Raw genomic sequence first — 22,828 nt, forward strand, 5'->3', positions numbered from 1 at the left:
GTTTACTTGATCACATGTTTTTCTGCATCTTAGGAAAATTCCTGGATATGAACATCTTCTTTGTCACAACTAGGTATAAGAGATGCGATCAAATTGAAGAAAGAAAGGCACGCAGACTTAGCGGGAGAACTGCACCCAAAGGTAACGGCTCACTCAGGCATGCAAGTGTCGTGGTGCCGTACTTTCCCCTGAAACATGCAGCACCAACTAAAGTCATTTTCTACTCTTCTTGTAAGGTTCCTCTAAGCGACGGAGATCATCTTTTAGTGCTGGTTATTCAAGTAATGATGAAGGGATCGAGGGTGCTGTGGACTCCCCGTCAGGTCTCGTTGGTGATAGCCAGAGCCCATCAGTACGGAAGCAGCCAAAGCGAATTGTGAAACCCCGTGTCTATTTCGACCTGGTGGATTACGACTCGGATCTGGATGATAAAGCTTTCCCCAGCTCTGCCTCACCAGGAAGGAGAAAGGCTGGTGGCCCTCGATACGGTCAAGGTAGTCCAATGCTCTGATAGCTGTAGCATATAAATGCACACTTCTAATAAGTTAAAAGATCTTTTAACTAGTCAGAATAAAATGCCTTGAGAATGATAAATCTGTTTCTCCTGTCTTGAAGACTTCGTATCATTGGATGGATTTTTGGAAGACACATCAGATGATGAAGTCAGGCATCGCAAATCGAGTTCACACCGTGTACCGCAAGTTCGGCGTAAACCTGAGAAGGTGGGTAATCTTTTTATTAGGGGTCCAAGCCTGCGGAGTAACGCAGGAACAAGCTGATGCGATGCATCGCCTTTCCAAGCACTCTGCAGTGTAGGAACCTTGTTGTTTTTGTTCAGTTTTTTTATTATTATTATTGTTTTTCTTGTTCTTCCGCCCTTAAAAGTCATTGGGCAGCCCAAACAAAACAAAACCGTTAACAGGGCCCAGAGCATTTTCCCGACGGGATATTTTTGTAACTCTGTAAATATCACTCTGAAGTGCACCACAAAAAAAAATCAGTAATGTCAAAACACACTTCCTATATTATGTGTGAATATGTTTATGAATTTTAAGTATCATTGCTATTTCTTGGTGGCAGAACGGTGGCTTGATGGTTAGCACTCTTGCCTCACAGCAAGAACATCCCCGGTTCGACTCCCAGGCCCAGCAGGGTCTTTCTGTGTGGAGTTTGCATGTTTTCCCCGTGCTTGCGTGGGTTCCCTCCGGGTACTCTGGCTTCCTCCCACAGTCCAAAAACATGCATATTAGGTTTATTAGGTTAATTGGTGATTCTAAATTGCCCGTGTGAGTGTGCATGGTTGTGTGTATACTGTATATGTGGCCCTGCGATGGACTGGTGACCTGTCCAGGGTGTAACCCCTGCCTCTCGCCTGAAATGAGCTGGGAGAGGCTCCAGCAGACCCCCGTGACCCTGCAAAGGATAAAGCGGGTATAGATAATGGATGGATGCTATTTTTTTTTAATATTAAAAAAATTCATATATGAGTTGCCAAAATCACAAAATTGTTTTTAATTTCTCAAAAATTGTGTGTAAGCACACCAAAATAATTCCTAGTATACCAAACACAATTCCATTCCATATTTTTTTTTCAGAATATTTGGAGCAACTGCTCTGGAGTTATGATTTTTTTGAAAAACATACACACAAATGATTTCGTATCTGTAATCATCTCTTCAGCTACATTTAATTACAAGATCATTAAAAATCAACTGTTTGATTGGGTAGGAGGCTCAGTTGGTAGAGCCTTTGCCCATCAACCTGAAGGTCAGTTGTTCGAGCCCTAGTTCCTCTTGTGTCCATCAAATTGTCCTTGGTCAACACACCAAACCCCCAGTTGCTCCTGGTTGTCAGGCCAGCGTCGATGCATGGCAGCTCCGCCGACAACCGGTGTGTGAATGGGTGAATGTCTGCACTTTGAAGCACTTTGGGTCTGTAGGAGTACAGCTGGAAAGTGCTATACAAGTGTACGCCATTTACCATGACCCTTTTTAATTTTATATCCCCTACTTTTGGTTAATTATGTAAATTAGTTCAATTTAAGTATCCTTTTACTTGACGTCTCCATTAACACCAAACATGCCATACAGATTATTTGGATAGTACTTGTAAAGCCTACCAAATTTGCTTACGATTTGACAAAATGTCAGCGTACAGGCATTTATCATATTTACTCATAAAATGCTAAATCTGCTTAGTCAATTTTTATTTTGCAAGAACAAGTCCAAAGTTCAATAAAGAATATCAGACTAAACGCAGTCGGTATCATGTGAATATTTTAAAACATTTTAGACAAACTTCTTATTTAATGAATATTTAATGAAAAGCATAAAAAGTAAACTTTTTTTATTGTCAAATATTTATGTAGAGACTCCAATATTATTTGTATTGGAGCAGACACGGTTCATATTATTTGTAGAATATTTTGAAAAGCTATTCAAGAGTTATGATTTATTTTTTTTACATAATTCATACACACAGGTATACACAGGTATTTTTCATTTTTTTTGCAATATATGTAGATGTGTGTCATTGCAGGTTCTTTTTACCTGCTGTTTCTTTTAAAACCAGGCTTGGCACAGTGATTGTTTGGATAGAACTTGTGAAACCGGGTTGGAGCCCGGTATAACTGCCTGCAGTTCTACTTATAATTGTTATTCTTTATCTATTAAGCTGTGAGTTAAAGGTCTGTTGAAGATGAAAGATGTTAACCTAAACAAGAGGAAAAAGCTTAAGCTTCTGCAGACCTAAATCTATTCACCCTGCTGAGACACTGCTTAATTTTGTTCTGTGAAATTGTCACATGTCGTTCAAGTTCAAATCAAGAAAGTCAGCAAGTTTAGAGTGTATTGTTACCGCCTACTTCAAGTTGCAGTTTTCTTTCAGGGTCTTCCACCTCAGGGTCCTTTGGAACAGACTCCTCCCAGTGTCCTGGCTGCCCTTGCCCACGGATTTGAGCAGCGAGAAGTTGAATCTTCCAAACCTACTCACAAAATCAGGGTTGACTTCAAGGTACAGGACATGTTTTTTCTTTACAATGCATTGTATTTTTCACACTTTTTAAAACAAGCTTTACTGTATATTCCTGTATGTTCAGAAAGTTTTAAAAGCAGATAATTCTGGCTCGTGCCTCTTTGATGAAAAATAAACTTTTTTTCCCCTCATTATTTAAGAGATAAAGACATAAGCTGCACATGAAATAATTCATCAGTTCATGAGACTTCATATAGCTCTCAGTCTTTGCCCAGTAGAGGGCAGTGTTTGTTTTCAAATCCCCCAAAAGATACTACTGCTTTATTTGTTTGAAATGCGTTTCACCCAATCCACCCTATGGTGCATTTGTAGTCCAGCAACAGTTTTAAAAACATTAGATTTTGCTGTTGATCAAAAGTGATTTCTTAACAGTTTTATTTCACCACTTGATCAGTTCATTTTCCTTCCATGACAGACACAGCAACGTGACAAAAATGGACGTTATTGTTTGAGTGTGAACAGTCATACCTGTTGTTTTCCCCTTGCAGGAGGACTGTACTTTGGAGAACGTTTGGAATATGGGTGGCCTAAGTATACTCTCCTCTGCACCTCTCATGCCACCCTACGTTTGCTTCCTCTGTGCCAGTAAAGGACAACATGAGGTGACTGCCCAGTCCCCCCTCTTCCTCCTTTAATCATTGTTAATATGTAAAGTTTGAGTTATTTCATAGTAATCATTGTTTATTTGAAGACTGCTTTCAAATGAACCCTTCCTGTTTTTGTGAATTTCTTTTTACAGATGTTATATTGCCAAGTATGCTGTGAACCCTTTCACCAGTTTTGCCTTGAACCAGCGGAGCGGCCCTCTGAAGAGAACAAGGAAAATTGGTGCTGCCGACGCTGCAAGTTTTGTCATGTGTGCGGCAGTAGAAATAAGCTATCAAAGGTATGGACAGATAAAACCCCTTGTTTTGCTTTCACCCGACTAATCTACCGTAACTCAGTCAATGGGCGCCTCACCTTTTCTCTCTTTGTCACTCTCAGCCTTTACTGGAGTGCGAACGATGCCAGAACTGTTACCATGCTTCATGTTTGGGGCCCAACTATCCAAAACAGAACAAGAAGAGGAAAGCCTGGGTAGGTTTTTCAGAAGATGCATGTATGTGAACTTGAATATGTTAATGTCAGTCGTATTGTCCCGCTGAAATGATCGGTTTCCTGCAGGTTTGTATGACATGCATCAGGTGCAAAAGTTGTGGTGTCACGCCGGGGAAGAGTTGGGACATTGAGTGGAACCATGACAAAGGCCTCTGTCCAGACTGTTCAAAGCTATATGAACAGGGTGAGGGGTGGTTTATTTATCCTTTGGTTAACCAAAGCTTCCTGTATGTATTCTCTGCCTAACAGCACGCCTCGCCTCTTTCTTTTAGGTAACTACTGTCCAATCTGCTTCAAGTGTTATGAAGACAATGACTATGACAGTCAGATGATGCAGTGTGGCACTTGCAACCACTGGGTACATGCCAAGTGTGAAGATCTCACAGGTATTTATTTTTTTTTTAATGGCTTTACATTCTGGTGGCTTTTTAAGACTGGTGACACACTTCCATTTTTGATGCGAGGTTCCCTTTTTGGATCCGTCATAAAATAAAATTGTCCCTGTTACTGACTGTTCCATCCCAAACTGCCTCTAAAATGTTTTCAGATGAGCTGTATGAGATTCTGTCCAGCTTGCCGGAAAGCGTGGTGTATTCATGTCGGCCGTGCAGTGTGACCCAGCCAAGCGCCTGGAGAGAGCTGCTTTACATCGAGCTCAGAGCCGGGGTGGAGAAAGTACTAGCTTGCTTACTTTCCTCCACCCTCACCCAGCACCTTGTTACATGCTCACTGGTAGGACAATCATCCTCCATTTGAAATAGTTCAGATATGTAGAACACCATGTGGCAAATAAGATGTTTCTTTTCACTGGAATGTATTTGCCTCCTGTCAGGAACTGATAAAGCCCTGGAAGTCTGTAAACAAAAGGTATCAAATAAGACTTGCTATCTGTTGCAGTGTGAGAAGTTGTCGGACCCTGACAGTGGAGTTGAAGGCCGGCCAGCATGCGACCTCAGAGCTGTTGGCAAGAAGTTCGACAAAGGGGTTTATACTACACTGGTGAGTACAGAGCCAATTTCAATGTTAACAGTCAACAGAAATTGGAATTGTTGCCTTAATCCGACCGATATCGAATTTTTAAAAGCCATGTATACAATTTAGCTGGGCTGTAGTCAAAGCGATCTGAAGCTCTTGAGATTGAGCTTTTATTGGAAGATAATGCTACCTAATCCGAGTTATTTCGGCATGTATACCAACCCACGCTTAGCCGAGCTAGTGGCTGCCCCGGGGATCCCCCTTCCGGAAGTGACAAGCCGCTGGAGCGGGAATCATAACAGTCACGGCATCACAACAACACAGTAACAGAAGAAGAAGAGGGAGACTTTGGGTGCTTTCACACCTGTGGCCCGTTTGTTTTGTTCCGATTCAGGGGCTAAATCGATACAGTTGTTTCGTTTCTTGTTTGTGGGGTTTGTGTTCACAAGGCAACCGTCTGTAGTGGTTCAAAGCTGTTAACAAATGCCATGCGCGAGGAGTTTCCTCTTCCGTACCCCGGGAACAACAACGAGCCTCTTTCACAGAGAGGGCGCCAAGCGCAGACCGCCGCCGGCTTTCCCATTCATTTATGTGCTACCGCGGAGCAAGAGCGGACCGCTCTGCGGGTGAGAGGCCGCCTGCAGCGGCGTTTGAGCTGCACAAACCCTGCCCGAATTGAACATTTTTTAATTTCACCGTGCCGCGCTGTGACGACATCTCTACACGTTCAATAGGAGAGGAAGGGGTGGAGGCTGCGCCAACTCTTCTCCTGCGCCGGTAGCACATACACATGAATGGAGTTGTGTCGGTTGCTGTGTCGGTTGCTGTGTCATTTATGTTCTCACTACAAATAAAAAAAACGCACCGCTCCAGGTCTCGAATGGAATCGGGCCGAGACCACCTCTCCTAGGTGATCTCGGCCCGCTTGTTCTGTGCCGCTTCCGAGTGCGATTGCTGTGTTCACATATACCAAACGATCCGATCTTTAGGGGGAAACGCTCCCTGTTCCGGAACAACTGCTCCAAACGGGACAGGTGTGACAGCACCCTTTGTGTGCATCTTACCTGCAACATGATCCGGCTTAGTATGTACGATATCTACAGAGCTGCTGCATCATTAGCGTCCATTTTTTCACATGTTGTTGTCCTCCTCCACGCTTGTTTACTAATTGTACCGGAAGAATGCCAATGTGAAAGTTGTGTGGCGCCACCTAGCCTTGTGGAGTCGAACGCACCTCACTCAATAATCGGTTGTCTTCTTGTGCATGTACACTTGGATTTCTCTGAAACTCCAGTTTAATCCTTAGCTAGATTGTTGCCAATAGTTTGATTTGGATGTGCATTTAACCGCACTGACTGAAACAGTTTGATCATTTTGAAATGTTTATGTAAAAGTGAGAAAACATTTATAAATGTACAAACCTTCATGGAAAATGTGAATCAGTAAGAAATAACAAAAAGGGTGAAAAGGTTCAATATGCAGTGATATTAATGCTTACACGTGCTTTTCACGCCATGTTAGTGGGTAGTACTTTATTGAATTGGATCCTGCCTAAAATTCATTATGGCACAATATGAAAGCATAAATAAGATGTGGTTACCAGACATTCTTGCACACTTCTATACACGTGACCAATGTTTTGATCCTTTTTTGTTTCTTGAAGGAGGATGTAGGTTTATAGTTGAAGGGACAAAAAGAATTTTGGCCATTATATTAAAGCAAATCAAAGCTGGAAAAATGTGACTTGCTAATCTGTGTGCACTGTTAAATGAGCTATTGTAGGAGTGTGATATCAAGCTTTGAGAGATTAGCTTTCATTTGCCAGTAGGAGGCAGCACTGCAGTCTGCGGCCTCACTGATTCAATTTCTTTCTTTTTTTTTTTTAAATAGAAAATGTTCCATGAAGATGTGGTTCAAGTGGTACGGAAGAGGCTTGAACAAGAGGAACATCTTCCTGAGGAACGACGACCCACTGCCCTGGCACGCTCTTACTACTTAAAGGTGAAAGGTCCTGAATTATCCCAGAAATTATTCAGCGTTGTCTCAAAGTAGTTGCATTTGTGTTTTTCCAAATGGAGTATTAAAAACTAAATCTTGTATCTAACTTTATAATATATTTACATGTATATATTTTTCGTAAAGCTCCTTGAGGAGGTGTTTAACTGGTTCAACAGCCAAGACCCAAAGGTGTGGAACCCTTGTACCAAAGACTTGCCCACGTGAGTAACGTTTATTGATTCATACAAACGTGTGTACTTGGAAAAATACTGTTTAATTAGGATCAAACTAAGAGTGCACATTTTGCAAAAGGAACTATTTTACAGTCCTAACACATATTCTATTATATCTTTATATAATGTTTGTGTATACACTGTAGATGGAAGTTATGTTGTTTAACTAAGACTTGCTAACCTTTGAATTATTTTATTTCCTGCGTAGGGGGATGCTGACCAGTAGTGTTCATCCTCCCACGAAAGAGCATGTTTACGCTCAGTGGCAGGAAAGGGAAGAGCTGTCGTCCAGGCCCCCGTTGGGTGTCCTGCAGGATGACAATGGACAGAGTTTAGATATCAAGGAGGAAGATGGAGTTTCTCTGATATCTGGGGAAGCAACATGCCGGAATCATTTCAAGACCAGCAGGGCTGTCAGATTCAAAGGTAAAATATGACCATAAAAATAATACTTGGAGTTTAACATTCATGTTTTTTGTTTTTTTTTCATCTTTTAGTTTGGCACTCTAATTTTCTATTCTTTTTTTCTTCTTTTATACCTCTGTGTTCTTTCATAGGAAAAAGAGGCAGACTTTCAAAAGCAGATTTCGACACTGGATGGTCACAAGATGATGAGAGACAATGTTCTTTGTGTCAGAAATACGGAGACCTCAAACCTGATGTGAGAAATACATTTATGATTGGGAGTGTTTTAATTAATAACATGTTACCTTCACTTGAAACTTTTCTGTGATGCTTCACAGGAAGCTGGTAGGTTACTTTACCTGGGCCAGAATGAGTGGGCGCATGTCAACTGCTGTCTGTGGTCAGCTGAGGTGTTTGAAGAAGACAATGGTTCTCTGCTGCATGTGCACAGCGCTGTCACAAGAGGGCGCTTGATGGTTAGTTCATCATTATTCTCATCAAAAGATGTTTGGTTAAAATTCTGACTCTTTTCAATTAATTTCTGATAAAACAATTTTAGAAACCTGTCGATGAGTTTGCATAAACTTGCAGCTGACTTCTGTTCCTTTTATTATTTGGACTCATCTATTTTGCTCTTCACCCCCATGATTCCCAATATCATCAGCGATGTGAGCGCTGCAATAAAACTGGTGCCACCGTGGGCTGCTGCCTGACATCTTGTCAAAGCAACTACCACTTTATGTGTGCACGCTCCAGACAGTGTGTGTTCCAGGATGATAAAAAAGTCTATTGCTACAAACACAGACATCTCATCAGCGGCAGGGTAAATTCTGTTCTTCCTCCTTATTTTATTTAATGTAATGTTTTTACAACTTAAAAGTGGCATTCACTGGAGTGTGTGTTCTGACTTGAGTTTCCATTGCTGCACAGATGATAACCGGTCAAGAATTTGAAGTAAATCACAGAGTTTATGTGGATTTTGAGGGAATCAGCCTTCGGAGAAAGTTCTTGACCGGACTGGAACCGGAACTGATCAGTGTGATGATTGGTAACTTATTTTCTTTTGCCCGTATCACTCTATTCTGGCTTTTACTCGTATGAGGTGTTGTTAAACTGATAATTGGTGTCTGTTTTGTTTCTACTCAGGCTCGTTACATATTGACAAGCTTGGTGGGCTGACTGAACTATCAGCCAGCAAAGGCAAATTGTTTCCTGTTGGTTTTCAGTAAGTTGCATTTTCTCTTTCCAACCTAATTGTGCAAATCTGCAACATGAAATGGAAAGCAAGTTTTGGAAAAATGCTGTTTTGAAGGAATATTGAATACAAAAATAAACCCTGAAATAGACCAAGGAGATATAAGAACATGTATGTACATATGTACAGGTATTGTTGGAGTATTGTGTCTTCAGTCTTCAGTGTCTTCCAGAATACATTTTTGGTTCATGTACTTTGGAAGTTGCTGTTCAAGAAACTCTTAGACCATTTTCTTTCTATCAATTCTCTCTTTTTCTTTGTTGTTATTAATTTTACTTATCAGCTAAAACTGCATCCATTAGTTTTGAGAATTGTGTCATTTCTCTTCACCCATAGGTGTTTTCGATGGTACTGGAGTACGGTTAATCCACTACGTCGCTGCAAGTATACATGTACAGTCCGGGAAATCCGGCCTGTAGTTCCAGAGAACCCTGTTGAAGACATGCCTGAACAAGGAGACAATCACACTATTTCTCACAGCCCCCGTCGCCTTCCCGGTGTGTGTTTTGTTACAAACTATCCCACACATGTGTTGTCCTGGAGCTTGAAAAAGATACTAATTGTTTCTTGTACTAAATGATTCTTCAGAATCTCGAGCTCAAGAGACTGATACCACGGAGACCCAACCCCAAACAGATGAAAGCTTTGTCCCAGGTCCGCATCTGAAGTCTGATCACAATGCAAAGCCAAAGATTCCCAGTCATCCCCTCCACAGGAGACCAGCTGGAGGAATGTCCCGACCCCTGCCATCACCAGGTATATGATTTCATAAATTATTTCCCTCTGCTTACGTCTCTGCTTACACTCTCAGTTAGGGCTGCACGATTCTGGACAAAATGAGAATCACGATTTTTTTGCTTAGAATTGAGATCACGATTCTCTCACGATTTTTTTCCAATATAAAATTTATTGCACTTATTACTTTAACTTTGCAACAGCTGAACAAAAATATAATTACAATAAACATCTCTTGTCTTCTTTACACAAACCTTTGAATAATTTAAACAATAATAACAATTTTGAACAATATTTGTTCCTCCCTGAGTTGAACACCCTTTCAGAAAGGGGACTTGTAACAGATCCTGTAGTTCTGAGGCAACAAATTATTCCTCTGGCTGGGATGAACCCCCCATTACCTTTTGCTGCTATTAAGAAGCTGCCGATACAAAAGGTAAACGTTACAATATGCTGGTGCCTGATAAAAGACTGGCATCAACTTTGTAACAGCTGACATTGAACATAAAAACAATAAACATCCAAAAAAAAAAAAAAAAAAAAAAAATTATTTATTTATTTTATTTTTTTTTAAATCGTCGTCATTTGGAAATGAGATCGCGTTCAAGCATGAATCGAGATCGCGATTTTTTTAACGATTAATCGTGCAGCCCTACTCTCAGTTCAGTTCAACTTTATTGTACACGAAGGTAAATTTGCTTTGCAATACGGTGGTCTAGCGGGTCCAGCCCCAATCACCATCAGTCCATATATACAACATAAACATAAACCATAATCACAACATAAAAGGCTAAAACCATATCTATTCATTTAGGAGGGTTATAGCAGTAGGTATAAAACTGTTTGAAATGTTTGGTTTTGCATCGTGGTACTCTATATCTGCATCCTGACTGAAGTAGCTGGAACTGGTCGTGTTGTGGATGAGAGACGTCTTTTAAACTGGATCCAGACAGCCTTTGTATCTGTCTGTAGTATCGAGGGTTAATGTTTAGGCAGAGCCCTCCTCCCCCTGTGTTTTCCCCGTCACCTCAGCTTTACGATCCTGTCAGTGTGGAGTTCCGAAGCCGCTGATTAACAGGTCTCCGTCCCGATCCCGCTCGGATAGCCAGGTCTCTGTTAGCGCCATCACACAGCAGTCTATAAAATCCTTCTGGAAGTGGACTTTTCCCCGGAGTTCGTCCATTTTATTCCTGCCTGCACGGCTGTCATACAGCGTATTAAAAGATAAAAGAGAGTAGAATAAGCAGTTTGGACCGTAGCAAATCCATATTAGAGTCAAAGTTAAAGTTAAAATAGTAAAATAAAAAGCCTTTTTATAAAATTATGAAAAACCCCTTTGATGTGATTAAAAAATAAAAACCCCTTTTGGTGTGATTTAAAAAAAGAGAAGACACAACACAAAGACGCCGCTAGATTCTCCCCCCCTTACTACCGGTCTCAGCGTGCGCATGCGCCCTCAGCTTACTGATTCACTTTCCCTTCCTCTCAGGTACAGCCCAGGCAAAACCTCACCACATTCTGACCATAAGTGATTTGGAAGAGACTCGAAGAGTTCGTCGCCACAGCCCGCACTCGCAGACATCAAGTCTGCGCGGTCAGATGTCCCCCCCTCCCCTGGGTTCTCTACCTGGACCAATTACCTTCCGTGCTGGAAAATCTTCCGTGCCTACCTCTCCGCTGTTCCCACTCAGTGCTTCTGACAACCCGATGAACTGTCCGTCATCCCGCCCAGTCGGAGGTAGAAGCAATTCTTCACTCCGTTGCCCTGGAAATACAATAACACACTGTTCCTCGTCATTCTTTCCTCAGTCTCCCTGGCAGGACAGTGCAGCCTCTGTAAGTCTGCCCTTCTCTTCACCCGTACAGCATTTACACCGAAATCGATTGTCTTTTGATCTGAACCAGTCGGACTCGGTCGAGGTACCACACAACTTCTTAGCTTCACCAGAGCCAGAAGATGTCTCTCCAACAAACGGCACATCCCCCCACGTGGACCTAGACAAACAAAGGGATGATGAAGAGTTTTCCTACGGTTCATTCCACAAGGATTCCAGTCTGGGGGAAGAGCTACGGACAGAACTGGAGATTGAAGAAACACTCCTCAATGAAGGGGTGGCAATGAACTGTGGGGGGCAAATAGTAGTGGAAGAGGATGAGCAGGAGGGGTTTTGGGAGGGAGCCCAAGAGGTGCATAAAACAAAGACCCTCGTTGCCAGTCTTCCACGGCCCAGAGTTTCAGGCAGGCAAGACTTGGGAAACACATCTTCAGATGATGATATGGAGCATTATTTTGATTTTTCGCGAACAATAGTCAGTTGCCCAGTATCAAAAGATCGCTCCAAGTCTCCTTCCTCTCCTTCCTCCCGGCCCATGGCTCAGCTCGATGGAATAGATGACGGTACGGAGAGTGACGCAAGTGTAGCAACCACTGATGATGCCCAGAAAGTGTATGGGCCTGGTAAAAATCAGCTGCAAAGTAAAAACTTAGTTAATAAAACAGTTCCTGATACTGAAACTACAAGCATTACACATGCCTCCAGCTCACAGTCTTCGTCCGTTACCATCTCAGCCGCAACAAAAGGTACCAGTGATAGTTCAGCTCAACATCTATCTAAATCCTTTGATGTCAGTCAAAGCTTGGAAACTCCCCCAGCAGATCAGGACACCATGCTTCCTACTCCAGTTAATAACGCTCTTCCTAACTTGCTCACGAAGGTGCCTGAGACATCATGTTCAGAGAGGTTATTGATCGCTTCCAATTTAGGCCTGACTTCTGAAAGTTCTCTTGTTCTTGAGAAATGTGATAGTCTACGTTTCACTGACCTGCTTCCGGTATTGCAAGACGGACCACTCGAAACCCAGCCAGAAACTTGTAAATCCCTCAACTCAGAGCCTGATAGTAGCAACCTTGCATCATTAACTGAGGGATCTACCGTGTTGATGAACCACATAACATCTGATCTGATGGAGCCCTCATTAGCAGATTCTGCAGATAATACTCACAGTTCCCAGCTCGGTCTGCTTCGGCCCTCCCCTTTAATGTCTGCAGGCGTACAGAACTCCTCACAATGCCTTGTAGACTCTCTGCAGATGTTTTCTTGTTTACCAGGTTACAGTCAGCCTCCTCTAGCAAACATTACTCTTCAGCCAGTGACAGCGGGACAGGAGTCAACAACGTTCTCATGCATGGAACCTATGTCCACTAAACTAACAACCCTCACTCCCGTTGAAGATGTGACCCAGACACAGGTACACGTCGCTCTCCAAAATGATCCAGCTGCACTAGACACCTGTCCCCCGGCTGGCTCTTGTGGTACTGTTTCTGTGCCTCTGTACTCCACACAATTGCAATCTGTTGGCTCTGCAGCCGTCACCATTGTATCTTCTTCAACATCAGTGTCATCCCTTTCTGCACTGTCCACACAATGCTCAGCCACCGCAACCCCACTGCAAACCTCTGCCCCAGTGGTTTTAAATGGTTACAGTTCTTCATCTGTGCAGAAGGACGGTACATCCGGCCACTCAATCTCCATCAATTTCTCTACACCCCGGCCAGCGTTTGAGCCTCAACAGCCCGTGTTACCCCAGACATTACCTGGTCATGCCATCCTTACTGTGAAAGAGGTGGGAGGTCCAAATGTAGATCCTACACCTCATGTACTACTGGTGAACCGCCTTGGGCAGATCTTTGTAAAAAATCCAGAGAGCAACACTTTCCAGTTGCCTACTCCCAGCTCCCCCTCCTTTAATTGTGTCAATCAGATTGCCAATCTTTTACAGAGCAACGCACTTTCCGCCACACTGGCAGCAGCTGGTAACATGCCCGCTCCATCACCGAGGGGCAACGTGACAAACGCAGTACCTGCATCGGTCACACCCGCAGTTCAGAATCCAGCTACTGTCACACAGCTGCTCACCAGCAATAGCAACGGTGCAGTGGCAACGGTTAGTGTAAAAAAGTCAAAAAAGAACACAAAGACACCAAAAGATGAAACCGTTCCAGAGCTGAAAAAACCAAAGAAAAAAAAGGAAACTAACGCATCCAGAAAATCCAAGTCATCCAAGGCTGCAGGGCAGCCTGGCCCGCCTGTTGAGAATCCTCCAGTGACTCCTGCTGAAAGTGCCCAAGCAATTATCAATCAAGCAATGGCGAGTAACTACACTCCCAAGTGGGGTGGGCTTCGAACAATGAGCCCCTCGTTAGTTTTGCCACCTGGCCTTTTAATCGAACCAGAGCCTCCAGTGCCACCCCGCCCTCCTTCACCTACACCAGCTCTTGCACCTCGCCCTCGCACCCACGTCCGCATGAAGAGAGTGTCCTCACTTTCAGACCGCATTGTTACAAAGAAGTCTAAAGTTGACTTCCTCCAACCAGAGCCAATCAGCGAAGAAGAGAAGCCTCGTAAACCAACGTTTCCAAGCGTCTCCAGCAGGGCCTCAGGAGTTCGCATCAAAACCCCCACAGTCAAAGAAGTCCTGAACCTGGACCAGTTAAAGGAGGAGCACAATAGCTATTCTGATAGCTCGGGGTAAGTTTTTACTTCCAAATGTAGTTATCACAGATATAAAAATAGTCATTATGTTGTCACTAAATTGCATTATACTTTGAACTGCCATCAATCGTTAAGAAAAAAAACTGTCATTTTCACATTTCACCTCTTCTGGCTAATCATAATATTTAACCCTCAAACATATTTCACCTACTAATGTCTGCAGTTGTGATCATTTGCATTACAAAATACAGATTAAATTTTGCTAAATTATTAAGCTATCATTCAACCATTTCACATGAGAAACGAATTATAACTTTACTTGATTTAAAAAAAAAATGTTATGAATTCCCAGTCTTCATTTCAGGTACTTCCATTTTATTGGGACTTGCTTTTCTTTTTTTATAAGAACTTCTTTTTTTATAAAAAAAAGCAAGTCTGCTTGTTATGAGTTATATATTAAAATGTGTCACTTGCTTTAATTTTCTCAGATCAGAGCCTTGGAATTATTTGTCTCAGGGTGAACAAGAGAAACAGCATACGTGGGAATCGGTGGGACACCTCAACCTCACCGACTGGAAGAAATACTCCGGTATTTTTCAGCTACAACTAGCTAACTATAACGTGATATCATTATTTTTGTGATTTGGGGGGGGAAAAAAAGTTTTTAAAATTACCCAAATATTTCACGTACGGTCCAACACTTTTTCTAAAATTGAAGGAAGGACCTTTACTGAATGTGCAATCAGTAGATTGACATCAGATGTTTTTGCTTTTTGTAGGTACTGCTTCTGCTTCTGACGAGGAACCAGCACCATCTGATGAGGGGGAGGGATTTCCAAATAACAGGGACCAGCCACATTTGCTGTTTGAGATAACCAGTGATGACGGTTTCAGTGTGGAGGCAGACAGTATAGAGGGTAAGATTATTAAGAAAAATGTCCCTCGATTGCTCAAAATGTTTTTAGATTTCTGTTTACCTAATGGCGTCTAACTCTCCCCTCTCCTTCAGTGGCTTGGAAAGCAGTGGTAGATGGTGTGCAGGAAGCAAGGGCCTTAGCAAGGCTGAGGCCTCTGACTTTTCAGTGGATTACTGGTTCCCGTATGATGGGCCTGGTCCATGACGCAGTGGTGTTTTTGCTGGAACAACTTGAAGGAGCGCACCGTTGCCAGCGACATCCTTTCCGTTTCTTCAAGCAGTTCAGTCAGGAGGATGATCTACCAGTAAACCCCAGTGGCTGCGCCCGCTCTGAGCTTTATCAAAGGTATGTCTGCTTCTTATTTGTGACTGACTTGTGACTCATATGTACATCTAGGCCCCCTTGGAACACATGTCAGAGATGCTGCCAAAAACCTTTGTGTCATTTTGGACTCCAACTTTAAGATAGAGAAACAAATGAACGCAACAAACGAAGTTGTCAAATCTAGTTTCTTCCAGTTGAGGCTTTTGTCCAGGTTTAAACCCTTTTTATCTTTCAAAAACTTTGAGGAAGTTATACATGACTTTGTTTAATCCCGCCTAGACTACTGCAATGCACTGTATACAGGCATTAGCTGTTCCTCCCGTCCCGTCTGCAGCTCGTTCAAACCGCTGCAGCTCGCCTCCTAACCAGAACGTGAAGGCTGACCAGTTACTCCTGAGCTCGCAGCTCTTCATTGGCTCCCTGTCTGTTATAGGATAAATTTTAAGATTCTTCTCTGTGTTTGTCTGTTTCTCTGTGTTTTGAAATCTTTACATGGTCTTGCACCTTCTTCCATCTCAGGTCTTTTAAATGTTCATACACCTTGTAGGGCTCTTAGGTCAGCTGAACAAAACCCACCTAACAGTCCCCCCTCCAGGTAAAGAGCAGGGGGGACCGGGCCTTTACAGTAACTGGCCCCAAACTCTGGAACGAGCTGCCACTGCACATACGCCAGGCTCCTTCTAAGGCTGTTTTTAAATCTCATCTTAAAACTCATTTTTATTCAAAAGCATTTAACTTACCATAATTTTTTTATTTTATTTATGTATTTTATGTTTTACGTTTTCCTGTTTTGGTTTTGTTTCTCCTTTCGCTTGTCCAGCACTTTGGTCTGCTGCTGTTGTTTTTAAAGTGCTTTATAAATAAACTTGACTTATTTTTGTTGAAACTGGTAAACATTTTTTTTAAACATTTTCTAGGTTCTGCAAAGTGATTTGTCTATAAACAGTATGAAAGCAGTGTATATTGTTCAGTGGTTTGCTCAAGGACACTTGCAGTTAGAAAATCCCCTACTCTGCTCACTGCAACAGCCACGCTATGAAATATCTTTAAACCTGATTTTCTGTTTTCGCAGGAAATCCACATTTGACATGTTCAACTTCCTGGCTTCTCAGCACAGACAGCTTCCTGACATCGGACCATATGATGATGAGGAAGACGAGGTTCTTTTGAAGTCTACAAGGTCAGGGTTTTTCTTTTTTTTTTTTTTGTTGCAACATTTTTCTGGGTCAAAATGTTTTCTTGGTGTTTTCAAAAGCACATTGAAGTAACTTTATACCTACTTTTTTTTCTTCCCCTCTTAGACGGGCTACTAGTTTGGAGTTACCCATGGCCATGCGCTTCAGACATTTGGAAAGGACATCCAAGGAGGCCGTGGGAGTGTACAGGTCAGCCAAATTTGCAAAGCAAACTGACCTCTGTGTAAAGCTTTAAAGTACTTATTTCTAAGTTGGATAGCATCCTCTAGTTTATCGTAACCAAGATGTCACAGCTCTATTCTTGTTCCAAGTATTGATGCCAACATTCGTGTGAAACGACACTAGAAAACACAAATATAGCTGCGTAAAAACATCTGACGTGTCTATTTATGATCGCCTTTTTAATTTCTCTCTTTTGATAGAACTGGATTTGATTTAATCTTAACTCTCAGACCCAAATAATTCAGGCTATACAATAACCATCCATTTTCATCTGCTTGATCTTGGTCCTGGGGGAAGTAGTCTGAGCAGAGATGCCCAGACTTCCACCCTGCAGATAAAACTCATTTCGGCCGTTTGTATCTGCGATCTTGTCCTTTCGGTCATGACCCAAAGTTCATGGCCATAGGTGAGGGTGGGAGCGTAGATTGACCGGTAAATCGAGAGCTTTGCCTTTCGACTCGGCTCCTTCTTCACCACGACGGTCCGGTATACCAACTGCATAACTGGCGTCACAATACCGTCTGTCAAACTCACGCTCCATCTTTACCTCACTCCAGTCAAGACTCAGAGATACTTAAACTGTCCTTGTGGCCAGACCTCTACACCTGCCTGGAGAAGGCCTTTTTCTTTTTCCGGTCGAGAAACATGGCGTTGGATTTGGAGGTGCTGATTCTCATCCCGCTGCTTCACACGTGGCTGCAAACTGACCAGCACATGCCGAAGGCCCTGGTCCGATGAAACCAACAGGACAACATCATCTGCAAAAAGTAGAAATTAAATCCTGTGGTTCCCAAACTGAACTCCTTCTGGCCCCTGGCTTAGCCTAGAAATCCTGTCCATAAAGATTATGAACAGAACCTGTGACACAGGGCAGCCTTGCCGGAATCCATCCACTTCATCTGACAGATCAGATCAAACAAAACAACAGCAAAGTCTATCATCGTCCTCTGCCGTAGATTGTCCTGGTGCAACGTGCACTGACGGACACCCTTATGCCTGAACATGGTGTTTGTTATGGACAACCCCGACCCAAAGGCACAAAGAAGCGACCCTCTCATTCACCGGGGTAAACTCCAACACATGGCAGCTGAGCTGGGGGGCTATAAACAAGCTCCCGCACAAGCGCTGGGTCCTCAAGGATTTCCACATGTATAAGCGGTTTAAAAAACCTGGAAATTTGTAGATTTACTTGGTCAAACAGTTTGGGGAAATGTAAGCAAATTTTGTGGTCAATTCAGAGCATCTCGCATGATAAACACAATGTTTACAGTTTTACAACCCCCCCAGGTCTATAAATGTCCACCCACATACAGTATATTTGACAATTCAATGATAAGAGGCACTTTACTTGTCTAGAGCTGAGTACTGAGCCTCAGTTCTGCCCTTCTCCCTTTTACACAAATATAAACATTTCATCAGCCACTTCCTCAGGTCGGTGGCTGACTGCCATCCTTGCAGCGTGTTCCTTTTTTTCTGTTGCATGCTCCATAGACTGTGGTTGAGCAGTCTAAGGAACAATTGGCAGAATTGAGAAATGTTGTTGCTAATGCAAATAAAGATAGGGAAAATGCTAACATAGGCAACAACAAGTATGTCAGAAATCACCTCCCTATTATAAGGCAGAGCGTACACAACTCTCCCTGCATGACCCCTTTTCATTACTCTTGAAAAAAAAGTTTCCTGGATGGAGCATCTGTTTTTTGTTTTCTGGTTGGGAGGCAGCCAGAACCAAAACACACGGAAACCTATTAAAACCAGACTTTGGTCTTGAAACATGAAAGTTTTCTGGAGCAGAAACTATGGACTATTATTATTTCTTCCCTAAAAAAGTAGAAACACAAAGCTAAAAGTGATGTTAGATGTTTTTAAGAAGCTATAGTTAGTTAGTTAGTTAGTTAATATTTATTTCGGTCAATCACAAACAAAAATCAACAAACAAGATAACACAGGTTTTTCCCTGGTCAACATTATGATTATTTGAGCGAAAAGGTCTGGGCTTGAAGCATAAAGCTTATCTTGCCCACCTTTTAACTGAATATAGTATACAAAAAAACAAATGAAGTATCATAAGTCTACACAAAATAATAATAGTAATGATGATGATGATGATGATGATAATAATAATAGCAATAATATGATAACAATAATAATAATGATAGCTCTGAAAACAGAAAGTGAAAAGATGCTAAGGAAAATTGGAAAATTAGAAATTTCCCCTCTGTGGGACTATTAAAGGATTTCTTATCTTATCTGAAACCGACAAAACCAATTTAAGTTGCCATTTTATCTCATGCATGTGTGCATTCTTCTTTGTTTGCTTATTGTGTTTCTATATATGTGTCCATTACCTTTGCTTTGAATAATATATGCTTTTATTGAAAGAGAGGTGTGTCGACCTCGTTCCGTTGCAAAGTCAGAAAATTAACCTTTCCTAATGTTAGCCATTACCTACTGTTATATTAGCTACAATATTACTACGGTAATATTGTTTGAGATTTTTTTGGCACTAGTGGCCCTTTTATTGAAGTTGCAGACAGGAAGGGGGTAGCGAGAGAGGATGGGGATGACAAGCAGCAAAGCTGCGCAGGCCGGATTTGAACCTGCTACCGCTGCAGGAGGACTGTAGCCTCAGTATATGAGCCACTTGCTTAACCCACTGTGCCACAGAGCAGCTCACTATGGTAATATTGTTGACAATCCATAACAGTGCTGTGGACAATATTTAGGGCAGACAATGATAAAAAGCAAACAGTACTATGCATATGTTAAATGAATGCAAATAAAACAAGAACTGTTAAAGCAGTCAAATTAGGTGCTGTTGTTTCAAGTAGCAACCATGTTGGATTTGGAAGTTGGAGTAAACGGGGTCTCAACTTTTTGTATCGGAACTCACACTTTAGTGGGCATTATAGTTTTCCTACTAGGAAGTTGGAAATTCCAACTTGTGAGTACAGACCCATTTTACCCATTTCACAGACTCCATCAGAAGAACATGAGGTAGCGCGACTCAGCCAGTTCTGATCTTTTAACTGTTGTAGGTCTGCTATCCACGGACGAGGTCTATTCTGCAAGAGGAACATTGAAGCAGGGGAGATGGTCATCGAGTACGCTGGCATCGTCATTCGCTCAGTTCTCACCGACAAAAGAGAGAAGTACTACGACGGCAAGGTTTGTTCTGCCTGAATGATTTTGATCACTTGCATTCTAATTTAGGGTAAACAGTTTCCTTAAAGTTGCAAACGGTTGAAGAACGCACCACTTTTTAATTGCCTTCACAGGGTATTGGCTGCTATATGTTCCGCATTGACGATTTTGATGTGGTGGATGCAACAATGCACGGCAATGCAGCGAGGTTCATCAACCACTCCTGTGAACCCAACTGCTACTCACGAGTGATCAACGTGGAAGGCCGGAAGCATATTGTTATCTTTGCTCTGAGAAAAATCTACCGTGGGGAGGAGCTGACCTACGACTACAAGTTTCCCATTGAAGACGCCAGCAACAAACTCAACTGCAACTGCGGGGCCCGGCGATGCCGTCGCTTCCTCAACTGACAGATCCCTTGGATGACGAGGAGGGGGGATCCCTGTTTACTAGTAAGCCTTAAATTAAGGTGGCATTAACTTGGGCTTGGGGGTGACTGTGGGCAGTCTGCACAGCAGGAGGGAGTAGCCACTATGAGACCAGTCAGAGGTGACATGGGGACATTTTATGGAAAACCAGTGTATAAAAATCATTTGACTTTTGTAAAGTTTCTTTCCTCATGTGTTTTCACAAATTACACCTGCTTGTGAGAATTTCTCATGGGCACAGCCGGCCCAGCATACAATGTTTTCAAGATGTGGTTTCAGTTTATACCACAAACTGACATATAAAGGTGATAATATTTTAAACAAGAGTTCCTGGAAGGAGAAAAATGTTCTGAAAAACACACCAAGCCTTATCTGTTTAAATGATTGCTGAAAACCTATATCTAAAATGTGTTTCCATGATGTGTTTTATCCATTTGGGAGCGGAGATATGTCTTTCTATCGTACTCTTTTCATCATGATTGCTCCTTCCAACCGTGATTGAAACATAGCCCCCCCCCCCCCATCATGCAGTGGTGAAGTCATTTCTTGAGCCATACACTCACCCAAACCTATATTTGTGCATTTTATCTTGCATTCAACACTTTACACATAAATGCTTTTCCTTTTTAGATGTTTTTTTTTCTGAATAACTAAACAACCATGGTGCTAAGCTTTGAAAGCTCTGTCTTTAGTTGGACTAAAATATCTTGTGGATCAGGAATTGTTTAGCTGTTTATTAACCATACTGCAATCATCCTTCTTAAATTTATGCACTCGAGCAGTACTCTCGTGATTATTGAGTTATTGGGTGTGCTAAGTTTCACATTTAGCATCATACGTCTACAAGGTTTCACTCGTTTCTTTTTAGTTCTAAATTGCTTGTTTAACTGTACAGTTTTCAGTCAGCAACAGTGTCATAGTTGTAAAGACAAAAAACGTGTCTTAAACTAGTTTTTTTTTCTCGCTCAATGTACAGTGTATGTAGCAAACACTACCCAAGCCAAAAGTAAAGATTTGTGGTGGAAATAATCTTTTAAATATATATAATTCTATATATATATTTTTTATTATTCTCATGGCAGATGCTCATTACCTATTGCAATAAGACGTGCTGCCCCACAGATGCACATGAATGAACACCCAAAATACAAATTATCTTCATGTTTGTGAAACCTGCTAAAGTTTCTCATAATCAGGGAGAGCACTGGTAAAAAGCATTGCTACTGAGTGTACGTTCAGCTCCTGCACCAGGCTGATTGAGAACATGGTGCACACATGCTCTGAATGTTGTTGATGGAGAGCATTCAGCACCTTTAAAAAAATGTTTGATGTTGTAAGTTGATGTTCAGTGCTGTCAGTAATGAGAGGGTAATTGAATTCACACACTGTTCCAATTAGTAGTTATATTTATTCATGTTTTGGTTTATATTTTTATTGGTAAAAGGTTGTGGTGTGTATATTTGGTGGCGGTCTTGTGTAATAACAGATTTCCCCCTTTTGCATCCTTCGTTTTGTTTACAGATGTTTTTTGTGTCACTAATTTACTTGAATTTCCGTTTCAGGCAGTTGTGTCAAACATATAAGCCTTTATGACATAACGTGTTCTGAAGCATGTCTTTTTTTTTTTTAAAAAACATCTTCATTTTATTTTTATTTTTTTAATTACTGTAGATTTTTGAAGGTCTTAGAATCAGCCACAGGAGTAAAGTGAGCACTCTTCACCTACTCAAGCCTACGGCCATTTTATTCATCCCTTTTTGTTTTAATAGAGCGAATTCCCATGTTTTTCTTTACTGTAATCCCCCTTTTACCCTCTTGCATGTCCAATCACTGGGATGGAGCCCAGATTAATTTATGTCAATCATCTGGCTAACGAATAAGAGCAGAGTCACTCCCATCTCCTTGTAAGGATTCTACCTCAGCTGCTTAGACAGATGTTTCAGAATACTGATGCAAAAAGAGAGGATGATGATGATGATGATTTAAAAACTAGCTTGGTTTTAAATATCCTGGTCTGTGTGTGTGTGTGTGTTTGTTGTTTTCCTCTTGTGTATGTGTGCGTGTGTGCAATGAAGGATGCAGAAGCACTAGTCAAAAGTGGAAGTTATCATGACCATCGTTCCCAGGATCTGTTAAGAAACCTGTATGTTATATATACACATATATATAGATATATATAATAGGGTTATTTTAAAGTAAGTGTAAAAGAAATACAAATGAGAAAATATGTGCTCTTTAAATTTACGTCTTTGTTACCATGTACAAATAAACCTTGAGTTTGTAAATATTTGTATACATATTTCTAAACCCGTTTAATTTTCTATGCACTTTTTTTATTTATAATGTTATTTGCTTAATAAAGATGTTGAGAT

The 22,828-nt window shown here is 41.7% G+C and overlaps 1 protein-coding gene across 3 annotated transcripts in view; it reads left to right on the forward strand.

Annotated features, from left to right (window-relative positions):
• kmt2bb (lysine (K)-specific methyltransferase 2Bb) overlaps window positions 1-22,820 on the forward strand; it is a 30,416-nt gene extending 7,596 nt beyond the window's left edge. For all 3 annotated transcript variants that reach the window (XM_061716534.1, XM_061716536.1, XM_061716537.1), the window contains 29 exons: window positions 74-141; window positions 237-494; window positions 616-722; window positions 2,887-3,012; window positions 3,522-3,635; window positions 3,773-3,919; window positions 4,018-4,110; window positions 4,198-4,315; window positions 4,404-4,517; window positions 4,679-4,863; window positions 5,029-5,130; window positions 6,997-7,107; window positions 7,249-7,325; window positions 7,546-7,763; window positions 7,895-7,998; window positions 8,081-8,218; window positions 8,407-8,565; window positions 8,673-8,790; window positions 8,889-8,967; window positions 9,334-9,494; window positions 9,586-9,753; window positions 11,222-14,261; window positions 14,714-14,814; window positions 15,005-15,142; window positions 15,235-15,487; window positions 16,539-16,646; window positions 16,768-16,851; window positions 19,923-20,052; window positions 20,163-22,820. In XM_061716534.1, the coding sequence (XP_061572518.1) occupies window positions 74-141; window positions 237-494; window positions 616-722; window positions 2,887-3,012; window positions 3,522-3,635; window positions 3,773-3,919; window positions 4,018-4,110; window positions 4,198-4,315; window positions 4,404-4,517; window positions 4,679-4,863; window positions 5,029-5,130; window positions 6,997-7,107; window positions 7,249-7,325; window positions 7,546-7,763; window positions 7,895-7,998; window positions 8,081-8,218; window positions 8,407-8,565; window positions 8,673-8,790; window positions 8,889-8,967; window positions 9,334-9,494; window positions 9,586-9,753; window positions 11,222-14,261; window positions 14,714-14,814; window positions 15,005-15,142; window positions 15,235-15,487; window positions 16,539-16,646; window positions 16,768-16,851; window positions 19,923-20,052; window positions 20,163-20,438 (6,895 nt within the window). In that variant the 3' untranslated portion in view covers window positions 20,439-22,820. The remainder of the gene's footprint in view (window positions 1-73; window positions 142-236; window positions 495-615; window positions 723-2,886; window positions 3,013-3,521; window positions 3,636-3,772; window positions 3,920-4,017; window positions 4,111-4,197; window positions 4,316-4,403; window positions 4,518-4,678; window positions 4,864-5,028; window positions 5,131-6,996; window positions 7,108-7,248; window positions 7,326-7,545; window positions 7,764-7,894; window positions 7,999-8,080; window positions 8,219-8,406; window positions 8,566-8,672; window positions 8,791-8,888; window positions 8,968-9,333; window positions 9,495-9,585; window positions 9,754-11,221; window positions 14,262-14,713; window positions 14,815-15,004; window positions 15,143-15,234; window positions 15,488-16,538; window positions 16,647-16,767; window positions 16,852-19,922; window positions 20,053-20,162) is intronic.
• The last annotated feature ends 8 nt before the right edge of the window (window positions 22,821-22,828 follow it).

This window comes from Cololabis saira, chromosome 3, assembly GCF_033807715.1.
Source record: "Cololabis saira isolate AMF1-May2022 chromosome 3, fColSai1.1, whole genome shotgun sequence".
In the NCBI taxonomy this organism is placed as follows: domain Eukaryota; kingdom Metazoa; phylum Chordata; class Actinopteri; order Beloniformes; family Belonidae; genus Cololabis; species Cololabis saira.